Source organism: Procambarus clarkii, chromosome 82 (genome assembly GCF_040958095.1).
Source record: "Procambarus clarkii isolate CNS0578487 chromosome 82, FALCON_Pclarkii_2.0, whole genome shotgun sequence".
Lineage (NCBI taxonomy): Eukaryota > Metazoa > Arthropoda > Malacostraca > Decapoda > Cambaridae > Procambarus > Procambarus clarkii.
Window position 1 is genome coordinate 5463149 of NC_091231.1, and position 21035 is coordinate 5484183.

The window sequence follows — 21035 nt, forward strand, 5'->3', positions numbered from 1 at the left end:
TGTCAACCCTTAAAATCTTACGTTATCTTGTGGGTGCAAAATGGGGAAATCTTTAAACAGTACAGTATCTATATTTGACAGCATTTTCCTAACTCAATGTAGGGTTTATTATTCTGCACATATTTCTAATGTCTCTCAGATGTACTCCTTCTCGAAGACAGTGGTCACGGCGGTGTCCGTCACTCTCATCACAGATTCTGCAACTTTGCTGCTCAACTGTTGTTTCCATTCTGAATCTCCATGGATATTTGTTTCCAAAACACATTCTCGCCATTACTGATTCTCTCCTGCAGCCACCTTCTCTTCATCCATAATGATTGGGATTGCCAGCTGCAACCATGTTGTATCAGCATACAAATTCACTGATCTGTGCTTCTATCCTCCTTTCCTCGGTTACCTTGTCATTGTGATGTTGCGTACCTCACTCATCCAGCCAGTCCGCTCGCCCAGCCAGCCAGCCTGCCTTTCTGGCCATGCACCTACCCATCCTGCCCACCTTCCATTGCTAACTCTGCCTGCCTGCCTGCCTACCCACCCACCCACCCACCAGTCAGCTACCAATCCATCCACCCAGCCTGCCTGCCTACTAGCCAGCCTGTCCACCTACCCCTGCCAGTTGCCCATCCAGCCATCCCACTTGCCCCACCCACCCACCATTCATTCTGTAGCTCTCCTAAAAATGACTAAACAGATACCGATACAGTATTTTAAAACATCAGGATTTAACGGACCCCCAGATTATCAAATGATAATCGTTATATCGAATGGAGAGGATATAATATTTTAACACTTAATCAAAAGGAGCAATAAAAAAAAGTTCTTCTACACAGCCTTTATCTCTATTTTAAAATACCGCTCTCCATAATATACTGTGTGCAACATGAACATGAACTTTTATATTATATAAACATGATTCATAATGCACTACTGCAAATGTACATAATATACCATTCGTATACTGTGGGTTATATACAAATATACCATTAGTATATTGTTGGCAATATATTAATACTTATTTTGTAAGCAATATACCAATATTGTTATAGTGCTTACAATATACTTTATACAATATTTTAAAACCGTATATGTATAACTTTAATGTATCAATATACTGCATTAGTATATATTGTACTGTGGTTAAGAATTTGAAATATGAAACTGAACACTTACGTTATACCTGATTCATAATATCCTAGATGAATACACAATACTTGTACTTCATTCAGTATTGAAACAAGTACAGTACAGTATAACAGAGATGGTAGTTTATGAATCTATCCTGTAAACACATCTAACAAGGATGCTACTTAATATTGAAAGATTACAACTGTGCAGACAGTAAGTCACAATAACATAGCTGAAATTAAGACTTGACCCACAAATTTGAAAATAAAGGAAATGACATTGTTTCAATAAGTCCTGAACCATTATCAAGTCCTGTACCTTATACCTGCCCACAGAATGGGTACAGGGGAGCACTACCACCCTCAGGATAGGTATGGAGGGTGCACTATTGCTTGCATGATGAGTATAGAGGGTGTACTCCTGCTCACAGCTTCAGGGAGGGTAGGGGTGCATCATCATCATCATAATAATAAGTAATGAAAACCATTCATAGATACCAGAGATTTACATTTTAAATATTTTCTGATACATATTGCTACCCTCTGTCCTCGTTTAACCTAAAGGTGTGAAATGATCTGTATACTGTACCTTTATTTTATATTCAGTCATTAGTTTTCTTGTTTTCCACATTCATCTGTGTTTCTGTTAGTGTAATAATATATTGTGTTGACAAGTACACTAAAATCTACTACTTTATTTCTAATACTCCTCTGTTTGTATGTACATCTTAGTGTGGTATGTTTATGCTTGTGTCTGCCCCTTAAACTTGTCCTAAACGTTTTATATTCATTTTACAACTTCCATTTTCATTTGCTTTGTTATTATCTCAACCCTTAAGATTAAAGTTATCCAATCCCTTGAGTATCTCAACTGGAAAGAACTTTTGTTTTTGTACCTGTTATACCCCCCCCTCCTGAGTTATCCATGATTTTCCTATTTACACCTATGCCACCAATTACCATTTCGAGGCCTATGCACCATGTCTAACGATTCCACACAAACTGCCCCCTTACCCTTCCCAGAAAGGTAAACCCTATTCCTTGCATATATGGTGGTGTTCTTGCTAGTGTAAAAATCCCAGATACCTATGAATGATTATGCATTACTCTTGCAATACTGTACTTTTGAAGATGATGTTTTACACTAATAGCCATCACATGAAGTAAATGTTATAGTATGTACAGTTAAAAAGAAAAAGGTTTTATTTTTCATATAATGATTAAAATTCTTATAAATATTTAAAACACAAATTCAGGTTTTCTTGGATATACAGTAGATGTCAATTAAATTCTGATATTATGGTGATCCCTAAAATTTCAGCAGGAGAGTAAAAAGAAGTGAAAGACAAGAAGGTAGAAGTATTGGAAATAAAGAAAAGTGTAGAAGGCCAAATGGTGAAGAGAATGAGGTGAAATAGAAGAGGGAAAGCTTTAGCCCCTCTAGGTTCTCCCCACAAGTCATTACATTTATTACAAAGGTTAAATCATTTAACTATGTACTGAGATAGGCAACAGGCAGTATTAGGCATTTTGTGTACGAGAGTAATTCGACAAGGCAGGATCTTTGAAGAGTAGAGGCAGGATGGATTATTTTAGAAGGCCAATCTAGAGGATGATTAAGGGTTTCTAACATGGCAGAAGACAGTATTGTTTGTGTCTACAGACCTGACACTTATTTTGTGTTCTCTTCATCTGTCATTTAGTGTATGGGCAGTTTCTTTACCACATTTTTTGTGTACACAACTTGATAGTACTGTAGTTCAGGATGGAATGAAACTTTGTCATTGCCTTTAGTTTCAGATTTGTTGTTGTGTATCTAATAACAATTATGATTAACAAAACTATATGAAATATGCTGAAAATCCTTTAACACAATAGTGTAATTTAAGTCAGTTTATCAAACTAAAATTTTTACCTCATTAATCAATGTATATTTACCATTTGGCAAAGAGGTGGCATGTTACCCCGAAACTTGCACAAGTGTTGTACACTGCTACACATAGGTAGGTACACATGCATGTGTACACATACTCACAGGTACACATCCTTACACAAGTACATATGCATCTGTACATACCCATACACTGCTATACAAGTACACATCGTCACATATACATGTGCATGTGTACACACACATACACAGGTACACATGCACGTCAACACCAACCTCCACTAACATTTAACCATACTTCCATCCCCAAATATTTTACCGAATTCCAGAGTCTTTTGCATCAGAGGTAAATAACACAACTATTAGTAAGGTAAAGTACACAAGAGTTGGTACTAATTCTGTTTTGTCAATACAGTACAACAAAAGCAAGGTTGGCAAAGCAAGAGATCACGCAAAACAAAGCAAGCATGTTAAGTCCAACTATGAACATATCATCATGGACAACTTAAATATACGTTTACTTTCATTTTTGAGTTAATATATTTTATAGCATCAAAAAAACAACAAAGGAAAGCTTGATGAATAATATTTTCCTATTAGCAGATTGTTTTAGTTTCCACTAGTAGATTAATTATATAATGAGTTCAATATTCAATGAATATTGAAAATTATTGTTATATATATGATGATTACTTGGATTATCTGGAGTTGGTTCTGAGTGTTCTACTCACCAAGCCCAGTCTGGGGACAGGCTTGTCTTGTGATTACTTTAGATAAAGGGCTGTTGCTTGGAGTGGTTTGCAGGCCCAAATATCCATCACAACTTGGGGCCGGCACTTTTTGCAAGAACTTTTCTAATTGTTTCTTGAACACATCCACTTTTGTTAAGGCAATATTTCTTATGTTAGTTGGGAGGAGATTGAAGAGCTGACCTCTGATGTTCATAGTGTTCTTCATGCCTATGACACCTCTACTCTTTACTGTGTATTTTGCATTTCCTATCATATCTTTTGCATGTGTAGGTTATTTTGTTGTGCATACTGTGTTTGGGACCTGGCCTTTAAATATCTTGGATAATACCTCTCTCATCTCCTTTCTGGAGTACATTTTGAGTGCTTTGAGATTGTCCCAATAATTTTGGTGCTTTACTGTAAGTTATAAATTCTCTTTCAGAAATTTCTCGTGCTTTGAAACAAATTGAATGCCGAACATTACTTGAAGCAGGAAAGCACATTGGTTTGAAAAGTAAGAGCATTGTGGTGGAATTCCTAGATTTGTAATTCCATAATCCACTTTATTATTTTCCCTGGGTGGTGCTGTTTGCTTTATGCTCACTAAATGTTAGGTCATCCAAGATTATTATTCCCAGATCCTTTGTCATTTTCCTTCTGAATTGACGTGACTGTCTTGTATCCTGTATTTTCTTTAAATTCTTAATTTTTACCAAACCTAAGTACTATCTATAGTTTATCCCTGATTAGAATTATGCTATTTTCTGTTGCTCAAAGACTTTATTGATGTCAGCTTGTTGTTTTTCAATGTGTACTACCAAGGTTGACATGAAGTTGACTTGTATTTTTGTTTATATCTGATACAAGGATGTGAAAAAGTAGGGGTGCAAGGGCAGTGCCTTGGGGTACAGAGCTTTTGACTGTTACTCTGCCAGGATTAATATCCTGGCTTTATTTTACCTGTTCTCTGTAATTTACCTTATTGCAAAAGGCAGGATCTTCACTTTAAATCCATGTTGACCTGGGTTTGGAAGTTTTTCCATAAAATTGGAAGCTCTTTCCAATTTTGGAAATTCTTAATTTTTTTTCATTCCCCTGTAGTGTTGTTCACATTCTGTTTTAAGTTGGTCTTTTTTTTTTTCAGCAAAGGAGCACATTTCAAACAGCCTTTGTATACTTCAATTGTTTTATTCATTGCATTGGAGTAGTAAAGACTGTCCCCCATTGGATCTTTGCTAGGTTTATGAATATTTTTTTCAAAATCAATCTTCTTATTGTTGAAAATTTATTTTTGTTAACAACCCTTTTGGACATATTGCATGTATTAATAATAGTTAATACTGTACTATGTTTGCAACCTGAGTATGAAGCACAGTATATATCTGATATTGTAATGCCCCTGATTATTTCTTCATTGATGTTTCATCAAAGAAAGTCACCACATGAGGAGGTGACCTAAGGTGGTGGTGATGGCCAAACAAAATCTTCCTCCAAAATTTCAATTTATTTGACAAGTTAAAACAACTATTGGAAGAGCCCCCTAAGAGACTTGAGGACGCCTGCATTATTTATTTGACCGTCATCCAAAACAGGCACTTTTTAAATTTTGACAGCAAGCATAAGTGATAACCAGGGTACTCTTGTACACATTCTTAAGTACATCCCCCAAACCAAGAGTGGGCCACATAGTCACCCATTCTACAAATTATAAGGCTCAAGAGTACTTAACCTGATTGACCAAGCAAACGATACATTATCCTTTGTACCAAAGACTGTCCTTAGCACTACATCCAACTGACAGAGACAACCATGGAAGAATCTTGAGACAAATTTAAAGTGCAAATGAGAGAAAACGAAGTTGAAAGAATATTTACTAAAGGGGTGACAGGAAGTGGAAAAAGCATGTCATCAAGTTGCACTTCGTGTGTGAGTACAACCAACATATCCCCATAGATTTCAACAATCTGTAATATTGCCCCATACAACTCGAGATGATAATGATTGGTATCTCAAGGATTGTAGAATCTTGTCTTATTTCCAACACATCTTTCTATGTTGACAGAATTCTTGAAATAAGAAACACCTACCATGTAATTATGGGCATGCAGTCAGCTAAGGCACATGAGTGGCATTTTCAAAATGCCTGCTTACATATTCTTAGCTAAATTACTATGGCTTAGCCTTCCTGTTTCCAAAATGGAATTGATTAATTCTAGTAACAGTCATTACTGTTTGTAAATGCCCACAATGAGGGCAAAATGTGTACAGTAAGTCTTTTGCATGTGCGCACACACTGCCTCATCATAATTACTATAACTAATATACATAAAACATATTTTTGATTATAATTTGATTTGAACAATTCATTTAATTCATGAAGACCTTTTGTATCATGATCATAAGAGTTTCCTGAATAAATTTATTAAGGAAGATAAAGAAAATCTAAGTGTTTACTGAAACAAAAAAAAAAATCATTAAAATCTAAAAACAGCAAATATGACAAATGTTAAATCTGTAAATACAAAAAGCATGGAACATGCATCATAGTCCCTACACTGAAAAAAATAATTAAAAAAATACTAGTGCTTGGATGTTTGCTGGTGTTTATTGTAGCACTTCTCTTGATGCAAATTATATATTGCTTTCCAGATGCTTCCTAGTCCTTCATTTCTTTTTTAAGCTTGGCAACTGCAGCAAGTCTCGAGTCCCTCCAGGCCCGTCGCTCCTGGAATAATGGTGTAATTAAGCAATTTGTACAGTATTTTATTCTTGGTAATGAACCCTGATGTTACAATGAAGCATCATACCATAAAGTGACCTCTGTGGCACTAATGATCACATGATTTTATGATCACAGCTCTCTGGATTCCTTGGCCCATCCAAGTTTTTCTGGCACTTTGGGCTGTTCTTTGGTTTATGTTGTGCATCATTTACCCAGGTATGTGTTCTTGTATGTGGTGTGAATTATGGCCCTGTGCCCCAAATCCTGGGGTTTGCCTGAATTTCTATGGAAAATCCCTGGAGCTTGTTTTGGCCCCTGCCCCCTCCCCGGATGGTTCTGTGCCCTGGTCAAATCCCCTGTGGGGCCTTAATTCACCAGTTGGATGCCGAGCTACTTTGTGGGGATCCTCAGGCCCCTTGTATTCCCATTTTTTTTTTTACAGTGTACCATGCACTTACCCAGCTTTTCAATGTTTTGATCAGTTTCCTGGATCTATGATCATTTGCTAGATATTGCTAAAAGTCATAACTTGCTAAACAATTTAAATTGTTTTAACTTTGGAGAACAAGGTTCTACTTGCCCAATTTATAAGAGGAGCTCTGAATACTGTACCTCTTCGTTTGTCGTCACTCCCTATACTCGTCATCACTGCATAAGCAATGAAAGTTTCAAGTTTAAAACTAAAAAGCATTCTCTAGATACAGTACTGTATTACCCATAAAATATTATTTGCAAACTGCAAGGCACCCATACCCAGCAAATCTAATAATCCTTAGTTATGTCTACAAGTTATCTTCAGTTCTGCAAGAGTATACTAGTATGTGCATTAATTAACATGAACTACAAATATTATAGAAATAGAAGATTAGACTCTTACTACAAGTTTTTCCTTTGGAACCATCTGATCCATTTGCTCGAGGAATTTTCCAGACTCCTCCGGAATCCAAGAGGGAGCGGGTGCGAAATCACGGGTGATTGTACTTATGGTGGAACCGTATCGTTCAAGGTAGTCCTTCATGCCTGCAAGAGACAAACATGTAATTTATTTTAAACAAAAGCAAGCAAAGGCTGCATCTATTTCTTCAACAATTAATACAGTTCTACATATTAAATGTAACATAAGGAGGGGGGGAGGGGGGACCCTGCTGTGCCCAGATCCTTTCCTCCCTTTCCCCCACTCTCTCATCTCTCTCTTTCTGTCCACCTTCTTCCCCAGCCTCTCCTTCTTTCCCTTCCCACCCGTTATGACTCGGGTGAACCTAAGTGATAGACGAACACTGGTCTGTAGCCAAACGAGTACTGTGCAAGGTAGAGAGGGGAGGTTGAGTAAAAATGCTGCCAACTGTATAACGATATAACATGATGTAAATTTCTAGCTTGTTTAGTAGTAAGAAACTTGTTTAAGCAAAAATGCAGCTAGAAACTTATCATATATCATACTAATCTTTATTAATAATGAAGAGATTGGTGGCTGTTTAATGTTTATAAATGATTATTATACAACATTTGGATAGGTATGAGCCAGTCATGGTCTGATGGAATCTAGGATATCATAGATAAGTAGCTCCTTACTCTAATTTAAATACCAGCCACTTTTCTCACAATGTACTAAATGTATTGAAAGGTAACTCTGGCCTTATGAAATTATTATAGTGTTTTACATTTGTTCAGCTAGAGAGGATTACTGTATACTGTGGTTAAGAGGGAAATGTTAGTGTTTGTCTCCTTCAGAGGCTGTAGCTTACATATAGTATTGTATTTGTTTTACTCCTGTCTTTGTGGGATATTGTACATAAAGTAAATGTAGATTAGGTAATGCAAGGGGTCTGTCCCTCGAGGAAGGGGGGGGGGGGTTGCCATCTGACAAGCTGTTTCCTCTTGAATTCTGGTGACCTCGACCAACCTATGTCTGTCCTGTACCCCAGACCATTTCCCCCCCTGCAAAGCTGAGTGAGGCTAGCCCCAAGTGTCTGGCCTCCAATCTTGGACAAACAAACTCAAACTGACATGCATTCTCTCGTATAGATTATATACAAATGATTCAACTGCAAATATTTATATGCTGCTATTATTCCCAACCAGAGTTGCACTAAACATAATAATGTTTATGTGAACATTTTGGTGACTGCTTTCAACTACATTCTGAACAAAAAAAGGGGGGGGGGACATATGATATTTGTGGCATGGAATTATACTTAATTATGCTATCTGATTTGAAATTTAAGTGTACACTGAGAAACCAACCCATCCTCTTGAGGTTTCCCAACGTCAAAAAATGTCGTACTTTTAAAGTGGCCTTATCCTAATCTACCAGAGGACCCAAAACAGAAAATGGAACAGCGTCAATTTTGCTAGCCACTACCATTTTCTAGTATGATAATTTTTGGCCTCGGGTAGAGTATATGTCAAAATGCGAAGTTCTATTAGTAGGAAGAGCTGGAGAAACAATGACGTAATGAACCTATAGGTAACGATCCAACTGTGTCATAATTAAGGTGATAGGTAATAATGTAATTTTTAATTCGTTTTATGGGACAAGCAGGCTGGGTGTATATATATACTTTAGGTTTGCATCGAGGTCCCCTCAAAGCCGAATTAGTGATTCTTCCCAGGATGCAACCCCACAACACTTGCTTAACTTCTGGGGTACCTATTTACTGCTAGGTGACCAGGTACATTAGGTGAATGGAAACGTGCCCAACCATTTCTGTTCTACCCCGAATCTGGATCATCATTGTACATCAGTAAAGCAGAGAACGGATAAATACTATCCTAAACGTTAATCTGATTATGCTTACCATATTTAACAATATCTGATCTCATTTTTGTTAGGTTGGGCTAGGATAGGTTAAATTAGATTGGGCTTCGTGAGGATAGGTTAAGTGGGCTTGGGTAGGATAGGTTAAATTAGGTTGAGTTGGGTTTATTGTTAGAGTAATGACGCCATAAAAAAGTCAAACTTTTTTCAGGTCTTAGATCCTACTTTTGAATGCAGCATGTCGCCAAATATATGCATTAAGTTCTTCTATTGTGGAGATCCCGGCAGATCCGGATTTGGGTTTGAGCCCAAGCTGAGCTCCGGCTTAGGCCAGGTGCAGGAAAACATTGTTTAACACAGAGAGTTTTTGTTGTCTGTTGTAACATGAGGATGCGGCATGTGTGTGACACGAGGCAGCAGCATTTGTTACAACAGACCAAATGACGCTAACTCGAGCTAAAACAGACACAAATGGCGCTACCATTGTGTTACAACGTAACCACAACGTTATCTTCACTATTACTTCGATGCAACATTGCAACAACATAACGGTTACCTCCATGTGGGTGATAAAAGATCTGAAAATCAGCTGAAAATGTGGTGTAAACTCTATGGAAACCAAACGCCACATTTTACTTCCTAGGAGTCATTGGTTGTGGCAACAGAAGCCAATCTTGTTTACAGAGGGGTCAACGGTAACCCACCTAAGACACGCCCCGTACAGCTACAAATCACTATGGCAAGTTGCATGTGCCTAACCGCAGCCGTCTGACCTCCAGCCTCAGACATGTTCTCTTTAAGTGATATGGATTACAACAATTATTACTGTTGGGAATTATTTGTTGAACATAATTAAAAAGACATCACCAAACGGAGGGAGGGAGATGAGAGAGGAGGGAGGGAGGGATGGAGAGGGAGGGATGGAGAGGAGAGGGAGGGATGGAGAGGAGAGGGAGGGATGGAGAGGAGAGGGAGGGATGGAGAGGAGAGGGAGGGATGGAGAGGAGGGAGGGATGGAGAGGAGGGAGGGATAGAGAGGAGAGAGGAGGAGGGAGGGATGGAGAGGAGGGATAAAGGAGAGGAGAGGAGGGAGGGAGGGATGGATGGAGAGAAGAGAGGGATAGAGAGTAGGAAAGGTCATGCAGCAATGAGTCTGTGTAAGGAGTGCCGGCTGCTGGCCCCTGTGTGACCCCCCCCCCCCCTCCCCGTCCCTCCCTCCACACACACACACTTCAACTAACAAGATTGTCAAGGGCCAGCCTGCCAGTTCATACTGGGTGGCCCATCTCGGCCCGGGCCTGCACCATTCACATCATGAACAGCATGCTGACACACCGATGCTGCTCCATTTATTCTCCACGCTCCTTTTTAAACACAGCATACATCATTCCCTGTCGCTCATGGTGGTTGATCTCACCCAAAGTTTCCCTCTACCTTCTCCAACGAGCATTTTTCCTTTCCTAAGCTAATTTATGAAGCGGTTCTTGGTTGAATTTAAGAGCATACCAAGTGGCTCTTGTACGCATCTCTCAGCACAGGGCATCTATTATCGAACTTCTTTAGTGCGAGAACTATCAATCTAAGTAAACAGGTAAGGCAAAATCAACGAGAGTAACGCCAGGTAATGGATACAGCTCTTAGTGAAGTGCATAAGTAAGAAGCCACCATGATAAACTTATCTTGGCTCACTTCAGGTCATCAGTCTTCTTGAGATGATTTCGGGGCTTTAGTGTCCCCGCGGCCCGGTCCTCGACCAGGCCTCCACCCCCAGGAAGCAGCCCGTGACAGTTGACTAACACCCAGGTATCTATTTTACTGCTAGGTAACAGGGGCATAGGGTGAAAGAAACTCTGCCTACTGTTTCTCGCCGGCGCCCGGGATCGAACCCGGGACCACAGGATCACAAGCCCAGTGTGCTGTCCGCTCGGCCGACCGGCTCCCACAAGTCTTCACACTAGTACAGGCTAATAATGCAGAATACAAATAACACCACGCGGAGAGTGACTAGATGACATTTCAACATATACACGAATACACGAACAATGCGGCAACTTGCCTTAAGCTCCGCCTACTAAGTCGAGTTAAATTAACAGAGTGTACAGAAAGAAGAGATCCAGTACAAGGACGGAACAGATTGACGCAAGACATTGTCCAGGGGGCAGAGTGCCGGGTCCCCAGAGCTAGGCTCTCTTGAGCCTACCTCTCAATGTCTCTAGGCATGTGAGACATTAAGGGAAGGCGTCTTGATTGACCATTCAAGAAGAAAGACCCCCCCCATCCCCCCTTCATTAGCCGAGGGCCTAAAAGGAAGGTGAAGTCCTACCCATCTTTGGCACCTATAATCCGTGACTGGTTGGGAGGCATAGAGCCTAAGATATTGACCTAGAGATTGGCTCTGAGGCAGGAGATGCGTGGCCTTGGAAGACCTGCACCTTAGGCAGTGGTGTTACTTGAGCAGAGGAAGAGTGTGGGGGGCTAGGGGCATAGGGGGTGAAGAACATTCCTCTTCAAGGATGGACCATGAAGTTACCGCAGTGACTGTAACTTGTACTGATCCCCTGTTCGGATACCAATAAACATCGATTCATTTGCCAAATTATAAATTAAATTGCTAGGATGTTTACTTAATAAACTCGAGGATCTTTGCAGTTCAACAAATGAGAATCAACAGCAGTGCTGCCTTGCACACTAGTATGCTGCTCCTTCATTTTGCTTTATCATTTCCCTTGTCTTATTTTGCTTGATTTGTCAAATTACCACTCCCAGAGTCGGCTGATATTGTCAGAGTATCATAGAGGTGGTGAACATTACACGAATGGCCAAGATCCAGGTGAGAGCACCCGGTTCTAGAGTCTCCCTTACCCAAGGGCTGGGGACAGCTAAGCCAGGTCTTATCCCAGTTTGGACGCCAGAACACCGGAGTAAATTAACATCTGGTTCCCCAGCTAATTGACTGAGAATTTACTAAAATTTAACTGCACAAGTGTGAGGCGCTAGGGACGATCAGGTAAGGTAGAGAGGCGCTAGGGACGATCAGGTAAGGTAGAGGCGATGGGGACGATCAGGTAAGGTAGAGAGGCGCTAGGGACGATCAGGTAAGGTAGAGAGGCGCTAGGGCCGATCAGGTAAGGTAGAGAGGCGCTAGGGACGATCAGGTAAGGTAGAGAGGCGCTAGGGACGTTCAGGTAAGGTAGAAAGGCGCTAGGGACGATCAGGTAAGGTAGAGAGGCGCTAGGGCCGATCATTACTAAAGGAAGCTATAATAAGAACATAAGAGAGAGAACAGGGAGAGGAAATAAATGATAAGAGAGAAGGATGGGAAGAATGCCGGGCCTCACCAAGCTGGCCCGCCACACATACCCCAACACAACACCAAACTTCACACTGCGAGCAATAAATGCGATGAGGTGATGATGGAGAGGCGAGCAGAGACCTACAAACACTTCCACAATCCATGGGCGGGGCAGTATTAAAGATGACGGCCTTACGGTACCACTTCAGAGCAGGGGAGAGGTCGGTGCTGAGGGACGTCAACTGTCCCTAGCAACCTTAGGTGATAATAAAAGCAGGCAAGGGGCGATTGTTGACGGAGAACCTCAAGAGAGAAAAAACCAGAATCTGCGAAGAAATCGGATGAATATAATAGGAGAATGGAGGGGCCTGGAGGAAGCAGCTGCTCCCAGCACTAGAGGGCCCTGGAGGAGGCAGCTGCTCCCAGCACTAGAGGGGCCTGGAGGAGGCAGCTGCTCCCAGCACTAGAGGGGCCTGGAGGAGGCAGCTGCTCCCAGCACTAGAGGGGCCTGGAGGAAGCAGCTGCTCCCAGCACTAGAGGGCCCTGGAGGAGGCAGCTGCTCCCAGCACTAGAGGGGCCTGGAGGAGGCAGCTGCTCCCAGCACTAGAGGGGCCTGGAAGAGGCAGCTGCTCCCAGCACTAGAGGGCCCTGGAAGAGGCAGCTGCTCCCAGCACTAGAGGGCCCTGGAAGAGGCAGCTGCTCCCAGCACTAGAGGGCCCTGGAAGAGGCAGCTGCTCCCAGCACTAGAGGGCCCTGGAAGAGGCAGCTGCTCCCAGCACTAGAGGGCCCTGGAAGAGGCAGCTGCTCCCAGCACTAGAGGGCCCTGGAAGAGGCAGCTGCTCCCAGCACTGGAGGGCCCTGGAAGAGGCAGCTGCTCCCAGCACTAGAGGGCCCTGGAAGAGGCAGCTGCTCCCAGCACTAGAGGGCCCTGGAAGAGGCAGCTGCTCCCAGCACTAGAGGGCCCTGGAAGAGGCAGCTGCTCCCAGCACTAGAGGGCCCTGGAAGAGGCAGCTGCTCCCAGCACTAGAGGGCCCTGGAAGAGGCAGCTGCTCCCAGCACTAGAGGGCCCTGGAAGAGGCAGCTGCTCCCAGCACTAGAGGGCCCTGGAAGAGGCAGCTGCTCCCAGCACTGGAGGGCCCTGGAAGAGGCAGCTGCTCCCAGCACTAGAGGGCCCTGGAAGAGGCAGCTGCTCCCAGCACTAGAGGGCCCTGGAAGAGGCAGCTGCTCCCAGCACTAGAGGGCCCTGGAAGAGGCAGCTGCTCCCAGCACTGGAGGGCCCTGGAAGAGGCAGCTGCTCCCAGCACTAGAGGGCCCTGGAAGAGGCAGCTGCTCCCAGCACTAGAGGGCCCTGGAAGAGGCAGCTGCTCCCAGCACTAGAGGGCCCTGGAAGAGGCAGCTGCTCCCAGCACTAGAGGGCCCTGGAAGAGGCAGCTGCTCTCAGCACTGGAGGGCCCTGGAAGAGGCAGCTGCTCCCAGCACTGGAGGGCCCTGGAAGAGGCAGCTGCTCTCAGCACTGGAGGGCCCTGGGAGCAGTGGCTTCTCATAGCGGTAGAACTAATAAACAACAAAATAACAAAGAATAAACTGATGTAAAACTGACGTGCATAACAAAATAAGGATCAAGAAAGCAGAACAATGGAGAGATGAGGAAGTCAAGGGAAGATATTTATCAAATGGCAGGGGAATGTGTGGAGAGCGCGCGAGCCACAATCAATACCCTCCACAATGCTGCAGGAAGCTGCAGGCAGCACCAAGAAGGCAAGACAAACAACCACACACCTTACACACACAATAATCAAACAGGACAATTAACAACAGAATGATACCAACACGTGGCGGTAAACGAGGAGGAGGGGGGGGGGTGGAAGATGGCACATATTAAGACACAGCGGAGGCGGCGTAACTGCGTAGAGCCCCAAAGACCACTAAGAAGAGGTGAAGAAAGAGGAAGCGTCAAGAGTGTGAACGCAGTGATCGTCAATAGAACTTAGATATAATAAAAGAGGATGTGCGCGGTGGCGGTGTTGGAGAATTCATGGCCAACAATGCGGGTGATATATGGTGGTCCACGCGCCAAGGATCCCACTAATTGGCTTATTGGTACACATTCCCAGCTTGCCCCGTTATCCCCCCCCACCCCCCGGAATATTCCCTCTCCTCCTTTATCTCTCTCTCTCTCTTTACACGTTCAGTTCTAGGGAACCTTACCTTGCGGTTACCTTGCGATGATTTCGGGGCTCAACGTCCCCGCGGCCCGGTCCTCTATCAAGCCTCCTGGTTGCTGGACTGGTCAACCAGGCTGTTGGACGCGGCTGCTAGCAGCCTGACGTATGAATCACAGCCTGGTTAATTTGGTGATATGTAAGCATCATGTCCGTTGACAACTACTTTATCTCCACACAAGAGATGATCAGGGACGCAGTATGTTCACTTGCGCCCCTCTCACACCAACCTGTCCTCAGGCTAGGCTCGTCCAACACCCTCTCCTCCCCAAAGACGAATTCGTTAATTTTAACCAACTGCGTATTTAACATTTGTAATTTCTCAGATATAAGTTATGTATGTCTGAAGTAGCTTGTAATATTAAATGGAATGGATTTTTTGCCAATGATAATAACTATTGTATAAAATGTGTGTGGATTCCATCCCATGTTGAAGTTGGAAAATATGACTCTTTAGATCGATTGGCCAATGAAGCTTGCAGGAAAGAAAACATTGATTATGACTATGAACTATCTAATGCAATTATTAGAAACATACAAATTAAAGAAATTACTTCAGATTTAGAAGAACTAAGAAATGCCCAGAGACCTGGAAGCTGCAGTATTAAAAGCTATGACAAGTTTTGTAATAATAGGTATTTGTATGGTCAGCACAGTAACCGGACCAGGCAATGTGATGTAGTCATTGCGCGAATTCGCCTTGGCTATAGACACATCTGGCAGGTTAGTGAGGCTGAGCCACTATCAGAATACTCAGATTGTAAACTCTGTGATAAACCTTTAATGCATTCACTAGAACACTATATTGTTGAATGTGAAACCGTAAAAGACTTTAGACCTCCTGGCCTCTTGTACCACCAACTGTGTAACTATTTCATTGAATCTGATGTACTGGACGACATCCTAACAATATCCTAAATTTGCTTGTCCAATTTAAAGAATGAAGAACAATTTTATTTATATTGTTATTTTTAAGCTGCATTTTTTATGAACCCAACACTGCCCTTGTGTGGCAGTGCACAACAGAAAGTTTTTACATATTCATACATTAAAACATGATATATATGCCTACAATTTAGACCTATTGTCGTATGTATGACCTATGTGACAGTGAATACCAGCATTATCCTCACTTTATTAAGACTTAATTGAATTCCTCAGTTAAGGTAAAATTGTAATTATTAACATCTTTATTGACAAACATTAATTATAATAAAGTAGGTACAGTTAACCAATGGAGACGTGAAAGAGCCCGAACACAGGCTTCCCGCTCCCGACAATGTCTCACTGTTATCTATTTAAGGTTATTACTATTCTAACTAATCAGTTCATACTGGACACTACCGCCCTGGGCTTCAATTAGAAAGTTTTAGGCGACTTATAATTTGCATGTAATCCCGTGTCACTTCACCCAAGATTAGAGCGGCAGTACTGCTTTTCAACACCATAAATGTAACACGCTTGATGGCTGAGACCACCTCAAGTAATGGGTGTAGCAGCGGCAGGTAAAGAAAACGGGAGGAAGCCACGAGGTGTGACCCGCCGTCAGTGCGTGATGGTGTAACAACACCACACTCGCTGTCAAGGCGTGTGGCATCCTTATGTTATGGTGACCCCGCACGCCCATATATACACCATCTTCCTTGCGTGGGTCAAGAGGCTTTCAGGGGGTCGGGGGGCGGGGTGATAGAGGAGGGGGGGGGGGTGCGGTGCAGGCCCCCTCCCCCAGAGAGAAGGGAATGAGAGAGAGAGAGAGGGGGGGGGGGGAGAGAGAGGGAGACGAGGCAGGAGTGAGGATCGTCAACATCAGTTGGACCTGCTCCTCGGACCCGGCAAGACATCTCCTCTCACACCTACTCACTCACCCGGACCCGTCACCTGGGCCACGCTCACACCTGGGCTGCGCTTACCCGGGCATCACTCGCCTGCAACCCGCTTACCCGGGCATCACTCGCCTGCAACCCGCTTACCCGGGCATCACTCGTCTGTGACTCGCTTACCCGGGCATCACTCGTCTGTGACTCGCTTACCCAGGCATCACTCGCCTGTGACTCGCTTACCCGGGCATCACTCGCCTGTGACTCGCTTACCCGGGCATCACTCGCCTGCAACCCGCTTACCCGGGCATCACTCGCCTGTGACTCGCTTACCCGGGCATCACTCGCCTGCAACCCGCTTACCCGGGCATCACTCGCCTGTGACTCGCTTACCCGGGCATCACTCGCCTGCAACCCGCTTACCCGGGTATCACTTGCCTGCGACTCGCTTACCCGGGCATCACTCCCCTGCGACCCGCTTACCCGGGCAGCACTCGCCTGTGACTCGCTTACCTGGGCATCACTCGCCTGCGACTCGCTTACCCAAGGCAGCCCTCACCTGCGACTCACTTACCCGGGCATCACTCGCCTGCGACCCGCTTACCCAGGTATCGCTCGCCTGCGACTCGCTTACCTGGGCATCACTCGCCTGCGACCCGCTTACCCAGGTATCGCTCGCCTGCGACTCGCTTACCTGGGCATCACTCACCTGCGACCCACTTACCCGGGCATCACTTGCCTGCAACCCACTCACCCAGGCAGCACTCGCCTGTGACTCGCTTACCTGGGCATCACTCGCCTGCGACTCGCTTACCCAAGGCAGCCCTCACCTGCGACTCACTTACCCGGGCATCACTCGCCTGCGACCCGCTTACCCAGGTATCGCTCGCCTGCAACTCGCTTACCCGGGCATCACTCGCCTGCGACCCGCTTACCCAGGTATCGCTCGCCTGCGACTCACTTACCTGGGCATCACTCGCCTGCGACCCGCTTACCCGGGTATCGCTCGCCTGCGACTCGCTTACCTGGGCATCACTCGCCTGCGACCCGCTTACCCGGGCATCACTCGCCTGAGACCAGCTCACACAGGCCGCGCTCACCTGTGCCAAGGTCACCCAGCCTCCTCTGAGTCAGCTAACCATACATCAGTTGATACTCCATCCACACACCTGGTCTCTAAGACCAACCGTCCCCAGGTGCACCTCACAACTTCTACCTTACACACACACACACTCCAACCCCCCCCCCTACAAACACACACCAGCCACCCCTCACCCAGACAATCCATCTACCCTAGCCCACATACCAGCCACTCTCACCTACATACACCAGCTCCGTCCCCTGAAATCTCCCACCCTACTCTCCTCTACCGCCACCTGGGCGACGCTGCTACTCTTCACCTTATCCCCCCTCCCCCCTTGGCCTGCACCTAGTTGCCGCTGAACGCTGGTCACCCCTGAGGTCACCTGGGAGTTGGTCACCTCTGTCCTTCACGTCAGTCACTTCCAGAGGTGAGTACAACCTCTCAATTTCCTCATGTCGACTTGTATCAAAGTTTACAAAGGCCTAACTCTCGCACACATTTTAATATACGTGTTTTTTTTTGTCCTCACGCGCTGTATGTTAATACTTCGCCTACATCTGTCACCTTCACACCTGTATCTGTTGCATGGCACATCTGTTAATCGGTCTATCAAGCACGTGTTGATCATATCACACATTTGTTTATTAAATTAGCACCTGTTAATACCTACTACACATCTGACACTCACCCAACACCCTCTACCAGCACTCCTGTTAATGTTACTATCAGAATTGATCTCTTGGTCTGGGTTGAGACAGGACTGGTGTCAGGAGACCACAGCTGACACAGGACTGGTGTCAGACCAAAGCTGAGAGAGAGGAGAGAAGAGAGGCAAGCCCCAGGGACACACAAAAGGGAGCCGAGAGTTGAGGTAAACAGCATTGTTAGGGAATCTATTGATCTTCCGTTGTCTCACACAGGAGGAGGAAGGCAAGGTATCGAGCATGGCGGGAAAAGGAGCTACGAGACAGGACTAGGGGACGGGGGCTAGTGGACGGGGGCTAGGAGAATACAGGAATGGGTTGTGGAGGATCTACTCCTCAAGCCCGGACCGGGGCTATGCTTGTTTTGTGATTGCATGTATCTCTTATCCTGCACTGGTGGTCAATAAGTGAAATGTACTGAAAGGAGAAGTTGTGGAAGCCACCTCCAGCTACAGCTTTTAGGCCAGATTCGACAGAGGATTTGAACGTCAAAATAGTTAGGTTGTAATGCAACAAGGCTAGTAGGCTGGGCATCAAGAACTAGACCTAACACTCCCTCGCAGATGTTTTGTAAGCACACCACACCAAAACCACCGCCACACAACAACAACCACACCACAACCGCCACCGCCACACAACAACAACCACACCACAACCGCCACCGCCACACAACAACAACCACACCACAACCGCCACCGCCACACAACAACAACCACACCACAACCGCCACCGCCACACAACAACAACCACACCGCCACCGCCACCGCCACACAACAACAACCACACCACAACCGCCACCGCCACACAACAACAACCACACCACAACCGCCACCGCCACACAACAACAACCACACCGCCACCGCCACACAACAACAACCACACCACAACCGCCACCGCCACACAACAACAACCACACCACAACCGCCACCGCCACACCACCCGTACACAACTCTCATGGCAGTCTGAATATTCACAAAGGTTGACTCTCCTATCTGGCTTCCTTTTGGACCGACTCGGCCAGCACCAGTTATCTGCCTGTCGGGCTCTTTGGCTGCCTAGCTGGCTGGGTCGGTCGGTCGGTCGGTCGGTCGGTGTGTGTGTGTGTGTGTGTGTGTGTGTGTGTGTGTGTGTGTGTGTGTGTGTGTGTGTGTGTGTGTGTGTGTGTGTGTGTGTGAGAGAGAGGCGTGAACACGCACATTTCTTGGCAAGGCGTTTAGTACACGCACACCGTCACGCACATCAACACCCAGGAAGGGAAGGTCAATTTGCAGGACAGAAAACACTGCCAGACCTGACTGCGGCGCCACACACATACGCCATTGACGCACGGAAAATTCCCAAATCCACACAGTAAAATAACAACATAATAGCGTGAACGGTATGGCAGGAAATGCAGAATAGAGCCAGTGAAGAATAAAGGGCCAAAATGCACAATCAGAGAACACTGTATGAATGAATAAAGGACCAAAATGCACAATCAGAGAACACTGTATGAATATCAGTCAACGATTGTTCAATGCCATCCCTGCAAATATAAGAAATATTGCCGGAATAAAAGCTGACGTCTTCAAGAAAAAAATAATTTCTCGTAAGAAATGCCGGACTGAATTGTAGTGGGTATGTGGGACCCGCGGGCCGCTCCAAGCAACAGCCTGTTGGACCAAGTTCTCATAAATCAAGCCTGGGCCCCAGGCCGGGCTTGGGGAATAGAACCCCCTCCAGGTACAATCCAGGTTCCAGGTATTTCCTGCGCTCTTTCCATCTTTATAACACCATACACTGTGCACATTATACATAATACACTTATGCTCGGCTCACCGTGATTCTCATACAATTGAAAAATGAGAACTTCCTTGGGTACTTTCCTCCTAGTCAATACCACGGTGAAAGGCAGCAGTTAGCGGTTGCACTGTTACGTACACAGCCAATTTTCTCAAGGTTTACCACCTGGCCCAACTTCGGGACAACCAGAAGTTGACAATCACCAAGCAGGGCGCTCGGCCATCAACAGCCTCATGCTGGCTGTGCCTTTCTCAAGAACATCACTCGATCACCGGTCATTCATTTCTAGGCTGACTCGCATTCGGAACGTGTCCCCTCAACGTGTAAAATCTAGTGGACCTCGAGAGTCTAGCTTGCACTATCATTAGAAACATGAGAACCATTTGAAACCTAGACTTAGAGGGGTGTGTGTGTGTATGTCTGTCTTTGATCCCGCCTCTCAACCGTGTGAGTGAGAGAAAGAGACAGTGAGAGAAAGAGAGAGGGGGGGGGAAGGTGGATGGGGCGGGAAATCACTCTTTAATGACTTAAGAAGAGGAGCGGAGGGAGATACATACTGTAAGAGGGAAGGTGTGGGGAGAGGCAGGGAGCGACGTGCTGATATAGCTAAACCGCCTCTCATGTGCCCGCCACGGCCCCGCCCCCCCACACCCGATACCCCCAGCAAGGTCCCCACCATCCAGCTCTAATCCTCACCTCCCTCTCCCCCTCCCGAACCACTCTATACAGATCAAGTCAAGTGGCTCAATTATTAATGCGCCAATATTGTTCAAATGTGTCCTCACCCATGTCTGTTTTAGCACACTTCCGTCTCTTCAACCATACGTCCGTCAGGTCCACCGGACAGACGTCCGTCAGGTCCACCGGACAGACGTCCGTCGGGTCCACCGGACAGACGTCCGTCAGGT

At 45.2% G+C, this 21035-nt stretch overlaps 2 protein-coding genes across 9 annotated transcripts in view; one reads left to right on the forward strand and one right to left on the reverse strand.

The window, feature by feature from the left end:
• LOC123764374 (arylalkylamine N-acetyltransferase-like 2) overlaps positions 1-21035 on the forward strand; it is a 54089-nt gene that overhangs the window by 9841 nt on the left and 23213 nt on the right. Inside the window, exon 1 of one of the 4 annotated variants that reach the window (XM_045752082.2) lies at positions 16554-18068. The exons of the other annotated variants lie outside the window; for them this stretch is intronic. The gene's annotated coding sequence lies outside the window, so the exon portion shown is untranslated. Of the gene's footprint in view, positions 1-16553; positions 18069-21035 lie in introns of those variants that run through there. 4 annotated transcript variants of the gene reach the window in all.
• Had1 (beta Hydroxy acid dehydrogenase 1) overlaps positions 818-21035 on the reverse strand; it is a 60421-nt gene continuing 40203 nt past the window's right edge. For all 5 annotated transcript variants that reach the window (XM_045752078.2, XM_045752075.2, XM_045752077.2 and 2 more), the window contains exons 8-9: positions 7346-7488; positions 818-6471 (exon numbers count right to left, since the gene is read on the reverse strand). In XM_045752078.2, coding sequence (XP_045608034.2) covers positions 6403-6471; positions 7346-7488 — 212 coding nt within the window. In that variant the 3' untranslated portion in view covers positions 818-6402. The remainder of the gene's footprint in view (positions 6472-7345; positions 7489-21035) is intronic.